The 8,002-nt window shown below is 40.1% G+C and overlaps 1 protein-coding gene across 1 annotated transcript; it reads left to right on the top strand.

Moving 5' to 3' along the window:
* The first annotated feature begins 1,979 nt into the window (after nt 1-1,979).
* On the top strand, nt 1,980-7,645 carry FGG (fibrinogen gamma chain). The gene is made up of 10 exons (XM_041479921.1): nt 1,980-2,095; nt 2,191-2,235; nt 2,666-2,849; nt 2,953-3,046; nt 4,378-4,508; nt 5,141-5,274; nt 5,466-5,650; nt 6,300-6,577; nt 6,913-7,082; nt 7,458-7,645. Exons 1-10 carry the CDS (start codon nt 2,024-2,026, stop codon nt 7,470-7,472), a joined length of 1,308 nt encoding a protein of 435 aa, XP_041335855.1. The 5' UTR covers nt 1,980-2,023; the 3' UTR covers nt 7,473-7,645.
* The last annotated feature ends 357 nt before the right edge of the window (nt 7,646-8,002 follow it).

The following is an 8,002-nucleotide window of genomic DNA, read 5'->3' as shown; positions in this document are numbered from 1 at the left end:
CTTCTCTGACTCCTGAAATTCTTGCCTAGGAACACAAGACAATTTTTTTTTTTTGTTTTGTTTTCTGCTACCAAATAGTCTTCTGACAGAGTTTCAAGCCTATATGTTCTACTTCTAGTGACAAAAGGGAAAGATGTGTTCTTTATTCTGTCAGAGGATGAGGGATACCTGAATTGTGCTATGTGGTTTACCTATTGCATCACAAACGGTATGTGCCCATCGGTACTCTGCAGCGTATACATCTGTGTTCAAGCTGTTACTTAACAAAGTTCATACCAGCAACCTACTTGTGCCATCTTGTCATATCTAAGGGAATCCTGCTGGTGCACAGCCTCTGGAATGGTATCTCTAGGACCCTGTGGACCCTTGTGTCATGAGCTGCAAAGATGAAGCAAAGCAAGCTCCGTTCAGCGGTCATTTCCTCAGTCTGTGTTAAAGCACCAGTGAAGCAACAGCAAAAAAAACACAACAGCAGATAGACTTCTACCCAGTCCTATTTACTTTGTTTTCACATTTTAGGAAACAGAAGTAACTCTGTAAAAGGTGGGACCATGTTCTATTGTATCAGTAAGGTGAATGAGAGTGCATTCTGCACATGGCTCTTGAAGGTAATTAATAGCAGATTTGGAAAGACAAACCTTTAGCATCGGTCATCCTTAAAAAAGACTTTTGGCAGCCTGGCAACTAATTCACTGGTTATCAGTACAGTGACTAGAAAGCTGACTCTCCCAGGCACAATGCTTCAGCCTCACATTAAGTGTCACATCAGATTGATTTTTAGCATCTTAAGCACTCACATTTCCTTCTGGCAATATGTGGGTGGATCTCTGAACATGATGGGAATCTTCTGTTTGACCCAATTTTCTGTTTGACCCAGATAAAAAGAGGATATACAGGTCACGAACTGTCCATGTTTCAGGGCATAATTATATCTAATTTTCTAATAATCTGGTTTCTATAGAGTGATTTTTTTTTCCATTTTTAAAATACCTTTTATGCCAAGTTGAAACATTGATCCTGCTGTACAGAGATGAAGTCATTTGCCTGAAATCACAAAGCTGACCCCAGTAACAACAGATCTATCCGTGAACCCCATTCTCATCATTTGTTCTCATCATTTGGTCAAACATGTAACAGAGCCAAAAGCCTCATTCAACACTGCCTTATCATGCATCGTGCTGTGCAGGCACAAAATCAGGCTTTCTTTGCAGGTCTAGGTCAAGAGTAGAACGGTGTTAATGCTTCCAATACAGAGAGCGTGCAAAAGGACATACTGAAGTAATTTGCTGGAACAAAGCCCATGGCAGAAGATAGGGCTAGTAAGCACTCTTGTAGCAGTATTGAATAGGGCAGATACCAACAACTTTAGCTCCCCAGCAAGGAAGCATCGACTAAAGTCATTGGAATGGACTCACTGTGTTGAAGGATAGGGAGCATTCATATTTTCATTGCCTGTGAGAAATACCACAGACTTTTCCAGATATGCCACTGCCCGATGACTTCACACCTTCTCTGCCTCAGTTTTGTCATCCACAGAGCTGGGGAAATGGTGTTGAGTCTCTTTGCAAAACACAGATCTGTGGCGGGAGAGGCCTACATAATCCTAAAATATAATTTGTTTTTAGGCAATTGATAGTTGGTACAGATAATTCAGATTGCTACTGTGGCTTCTTCCTGTGCTAGTAAAGTGAAATTCTGCCAGCCCCTGTTACGAAGCGATGTGTGAGTTTGATTATGCTTGTGACCAGGTGTAGCATCTCCATGCCTTGTCTCACCTTCCTGCCTCCCCTGAGACCTGGCTGGAGCACAGATCAGGCAACTAAGTGCAAAGCAGGTTCTGAAAATGGGAGGAGTGTATGTGCAAATTCTGGGAATCCACCTCAGATCCCTACCCCACCTCTTCCCACCACCTCCCAGTGCCCGCCCCCAGCTTCAGCCTGCTGCCTTAAACTGCTGCCGCCCCGCGCTAGGTTGAACATTCTCGGCTGCTGACTGCACAAGTGCACCTGGTGGGGCAGACAGGATGGGGCTGAGGTTGTGCAGCTGGGCTCCCCTGGGGTCTCTCCTCTCCCTGCTCTTTTCTACCAGCATGGCGGTAAGTGAAGAGACAGCGTTTAGGAAACTGCGTCTTAGCGCAGAATGTGGTGTTGGAGAAAATCCACTAAAACCAGCCCTCTTTCTTCTCTTCAGTACATTGCTACCAGAGACAACTGCTGCATATTGGATGACAGATTTGTAAGTACCTGAAAGTTTTCTTTTATCTTAAGAATGTAACTGAAGTTTTTCTATGCTGATTATTAACTAGCATTATCACTTGAACCTCATCATTGTTTTCAGTGCTTGTTAAGTGTGCTTTGCTTAAACCTGTCATTTACTGATAGCAGTATATGCTTGGTAAAAGTGTATGGGAGGCTGCACTGTGGGTGAAAGCACATATCCTGCACATGCTACAATAATGGCATGCACTGTTTTCTTGCTGTGTGCACGTAGTGTGAAAGTAAACTCTGGAAATTCAAATACAGCAGACAAAGTCTGCTGCGAATGCCTGCCCTTTTTTATCCTTTATCATTTGTGTCAGCAGTGTCTGAAAGTTCCTCTGCCCAAATACTCTGCTCTGCTTTCTTTGCCCGTGGAACATTGCCAACTGTGTCTCTTTACTCCTTAGGGTAGCTTCTGCCCAACAACTTGTGGCATTGAAGATTTCTTTAGTAAATACCATACTGCTGTGGATAATGACCTGCTGGAAATGGAGAGACTCTTGCAGCGGATTTCTAATGCCACAGTAACAGCAGACCATCTGATTGAACACATACAAAGCCTCTATCCTTCAGAAAAGCAGACATTACCAAGTGAGCATATAAAAATAAGTACACAACTGAAAAATATTATGTGGTTTTCTTTTTTTTTTAATTTGCCTAACTACAATTATTTTGTACCTTTTCTGTTTTACAGATTCAATTGATGATTTCACTCAAAAGTCCAGGAAAATAATTGAAGAAATTATCAGATATGAAAACACTATATTGTCTCATGAAACTACTATACAGTAGGTATCTTCACTTCTGTTGTCAGTGACAATGCAAATAGTTTTCTTTCTGTTCTTTTGTCAAGTGCCAAAAAGCCTCTCTCAGAAAGGTTTTTTGTGCTCTTGCGGACAGTTCTGCCCACACTACCATTAGCAGCTGCCTAGGAAGACACAGAAGGATCATGAGGATCTGACACTGAATTCCCTGCTCACCTGGATAAACTGTTAATTGTGCAAGAAGTGCAAGATAAGAATGCCATGAAGCCTGGCAATATTTTCATTTATGTTTCTCCTGCTGTGCCAGCTATCCCTAAATTTTTTTTCATGACCTTTGGAGGTCATGAGTTTTTACTGTAAAGCAGAGCACATGGAATGTTTGTGCAATCATTTAGTCTGGCCAATTTTGCTGCATACATTCATGAAAATTAGCTCAATTCCTAGTTCAAAATCATAAGTAACTATAAACTCAGTGACAGTCTTTTATAAGTTGGCATTGGAAATAGAATTGAAAACATCATTAATGTTACTAATTCTTAAGGATGTGTTTTTTGACAGATCTCCGCTTCTGTGACATTATGTCAAAGATTTTTTAGGCATTCTGGCATTAACAGCAGTTTATTTAAAGCACTTATGTTCTACAAATGCATCCATAATTGAAGAGGAGTTTATAATTTACTTCAGGAGAGCAAAGTAAAACTTTCCATAGAGTTATATTAATGCACTAATTACTGGTTAGAGTTTTTCTGATTAAAATCAAGTTTTGCATATGGTTAAGTTTTGCATGAGGTTAAGCATGTGCTTTCCTATTTTACCTGTCCTTAACTCTGAATACCAGTGCTGAGAGAGGCACCCCATTTTACAGGGGTGCGCACGTTAGATACATGAGGCATGTGTCCAGGGAAATGAATGTGCATTACACATTCTCAAACAGCAGATACTGTAGCTATGATATTTTCTGAAAAATCCTTTTGCCAGGATTTTCCCCTCCTGAGGGCCTCAGGAGAGAAATGTAAACAATAACTATCTGCTGCTGTGGAATGCAACAGGTGCATCTGTGATTGGTGCATGTTGGTCATTTCTAATTAAGAGCCAATCACAGGTGCAGCTGCATCGGACTCTGCGAGTCGCAAGATTTTGTTATGCATTCTATTCTATTCTTGTTCTTTGTAGCCTTCTGATCATTCTTTTCTCTCTGTTATTTTAGTATAGTTTTTATGTAGTATTTTAATATAATATATATCATAAGATAATAAATCAACCTTCTGAGAAAATGGAATCAAGCCTCGTGTCTCCACACATGGAGTGTTCTCCACAACAGATACAACAACCCGTTTTTGTGTCTCTCTGTCCAGACAGTTGACAGACGCACATATAATGAACGGCAACAGGATCACAGAGCTGAAACAGAAGATTGCCCAGCTTGAGTCACTCTGTCAGGAGCCATGCAAGGACCGGGCTGAAATTCAGGAGACAACTGGAAGAGGTGTGCAGAATGTTTTCTGTATGCTGGAAGGTTAATTCAGCTACGAGTGCTGCTGCTTGGCATCACAGCAGTGATTTACTTGGAATCTTATGGGTCACAGACTTCTGCAAAGACATATGAAATTGCAAATTGTAGAACCGGTCAGTACAAGTTAGATGCTCTGCAGGCAAGGATTCAGGTGGAACTTAGCTCTTGCTTGGCCTTTTTGGCCAAAATACAATTACCCAAAATGTGAGCTAAACATAAGGGACATGACTAGAGTTTCCATGGACCTGGGACAAAGAGAAGATAACTCATCAGATTTCTACTAAGCCATGTGGAAAAAAAATTAATTATTCCATTAGGTCCAGAAGCATCTTTCTTTGTTGCTGTAGTCAATGCAATGACTATGTTTTACACTGCTTAAACTCTATGTGAGACTAAATTCATCTTCACCTTACACAAGTCCTGTGACCCTTGGTAGGATTTTTTATGGCAATGACATTGAAGTATGTGGACTAAATAGCTAACTTTGCAACAGTGGTATTTAGATAAATTGCATTTCTTGCAATAAGAAAGTTACAATAGAAAATAAATGTGAAGATAGAATTGTAGCTAGATTGAAAATGATCTTTGGAATATCTTTACTTCAGATTGTCAAGACATTGCAAATAAGGGTGCAAGGAAAAGTGGTCTGTACTTTATCAAGCCTCAAAGAGCCAAGCAGTCATTCCTAGTCTACTGTGAGATTGACTCATATGGCAATGGCTGGACAGTACTACAAAGGGTATGTCACTTATGTATTATTGCTATAAACAAACTTTTTGCATCAGCACTGTTTTTATTTACCTGCATATGATGCATATATTTTTGACTGAGGTTTTTTTTTTTTTTTTTTTTTACCTGCATATGAGGCATATATTTTTGACTGAGGTTTTTATTTTTTTTTTTTTTGGTGTTCTTGGTTTTTTCCGTCAGAGACTAGATGGGAGCGAAGACTTCAGCAAAAATTGGGTTCAGTACAAGGAAGGATTTGGACATCTGTCTCCAGATGACACCACTGAGTTCTGGCTGGGCAATGAAAAGATGCATTTAATAACTACACAGTCTACTCTTCCATACACCTTACGAATAGAGCTGGAGGACTGGAGTGGCAAAAAAAGGTACTTGCTTATGGTGCTTCTGAAAATGACAGCTTAAAACCTGCTGCTCTCACTGCTGCATCAGTTTGATAAAAGGTCACTCCTAAAAATTATGAACCCTTAGACCAGCTGACGTGTACATGGTACTGCTTTGGCTTCTGAACTTACAGCAGTGACAGCAGTCACTGGGTGTGACTTGCTGCCAGGCACATGTGTTTGTCAGAAGGCCACATGCAGTCAGCACTCATTTATTAGGCAGAAGGAATCTGTTTCTTCTCTCCAAGTTTCTTTGTCTTATCTTATGGACTACATGATTATTATAGGTCTAGTCTACACTGTTCTGTTTTGTTATGTTCTATTATTTATTTTTTATTTATATTTTTATTATGACTCTAGGAGATTATATATATAATGTGTGTGCATTGATAAAGTAGACATTTCATACATCACTAAAGACTAGTAGTCAGAAAATATGTCTGGCACTGGAGCACAAAAGTTGATTGGATGTGTGTCACTGAACTGAGGCCCACAGTCACATAAAAACAATTTGTTCTAAAATGCTAGGATGCAATAAATGCCTTTTCTGCAGTTTTACCGCTGATGCATTTTTCACCTGTGCATGTGCTGGGAATGCAGCATGCTCATATTCAGCACTGCCCTCTGTTCACAGCACTGCTGACTACGCTGTATTCCGAGTGGGAAGTGAAGAGGACAAGTATCGACTGACTTACGCCTACTTCATCGGGGGCGACGCCGGGGATGCCTTTGATGGATACAATTTTGGGGATGACCCAAGTGACAAATCCTACACCTACCACAACGGCATGCGGTTCAGTACCCACGATAATGACAACGATAACTACGAAGGCAACTGTGCTGAGCAGGATGGATCTGGGTGGTGGATGAATAGATGTCATGCTGGCCACCTCAATGGCAAATATTATAAAGGTAAGGTATCTTCTTATAGTCCAGGACACCAGGTTTCAGTGACAAAGGAAAATGAGTCACGTTTATAGAGTACACTTTGCCTTCTGGATTTTCCAAAGATGGCATAGCCCATTCTTTGCAATAATTGTTAACACCAGCAGTAGGAATTCATGACTGCTCTCCATTCCAAAGTGGAAGAACCAAAGAGAGAAACAAAATAGAGGGAGAAAGGTGGTGAACAGGGTCTGTTAGGATACCCAGGGATGCCATGGAAGTGTCAGGACCAGAAAAATGTATGGGCACAGTAACTATTTTAGAAAGCAACCAACTGTTTTGCTCCAACTGGTGCTTCCTAGGTGGTGTGTACACATCAGAAGATGCTGGTCCATCTGGATTTGACAATGGCATTATCTGGGCAACCTGGCGTGACCGGTGGTACTCCATGAAGAAATCTGCAATGAAAATCATCCCATTCAACAGACTGTCAGTAGATGGACAGCAGCACAACTTAGGCAATGTCAAGCAGGTTCGACCACAGGGCCGGGGAGATATCTAAAATGAACACACAACATTGTAATAATTTCAAACACTGACCATGTACAGCTGAAGCTAAGCCCACTGCATCTTAGAGAAGTTGGCTTTGTTTATCATTTTGTCAGAGTAGTAGTAGTCACATTAGTACTTTAATTTTAGTGCACCTTATACATTACTGTTTCTTTTCATGGATAGATAAATGGATAGTCTTATGATTAAGAATAATCCCTTGCCTTTGTGTATTTTAAATGCTGCATTTTTAATTTCCACCTATAAATATTTATGAACACTATCAACATGTCATCATAGCCTTATGTACTTCTTTCATTAGAAGAACATTAAAATACTCTCTTTTTTTCTGTTTTAGGTTGGAGACGCATAAAGGACAATTTGAAAAAGACCAGTCTGAACAGGAAAAGCAAATCTTTCTTAGACAGTGAACTTAGCAAACACAGTTCAGTTTTGACTATAAAGCAATATTGACTGTAAGACACCCAAACCTCTTCCCTGAGCAGTACATACCTCTGTAGATGGTTGGTTTTTTTTCTGTACACATTCTCAATAAATTTTTGATTATTACAAAAAAGGTCTGAGTTTGTTATGTGTGGTCTACAGCTGGCCAAACAAGACAAAGGAAACTTTTGATAGGTGGATCAAACCTACTTGATTCAGTCATTCCTGAATTTCACACCAGCAGTTCCTGCTCTTTGTTTAGAGGCATGTGTTCAACCTATTTCTCCATAAATGGGACAAGTATCTATAAGTTTTCAAGTCTTCTAATAAAGTTGTTTGGTGACATAGATCAAAGTACATAGCATCTTGAAAGTAGCCTATTTTACTGCTGATGACTATTTAACTTAGCTTACCACCAAGTAATGCATACATTCTCAGTTAGCATGTGCTAGGTAGTAT

The sequence above is a fragment of the Pyrgilauda ruficollis genome, unplaced genomic scaffold, assembly GCF_017590135.1.
Source record: "Pyrgilauda ruficollis isolate IOZ18807 unplaced genomic scaffold, ASM1759013v1 scaffold5, whole genome shotgun sequence".
Taxonomy (NCBI): Eukaryota; Metazoa; Chordata; class Aves; order Passeriformes; family Passeridae; genus Pyrgilauda; species Pyrgilauda ruficollis.
Note: the sequence above shows the minus strand (reverse complement) of the source record. Positions and strands in the feature narration are given on the sequence as shown.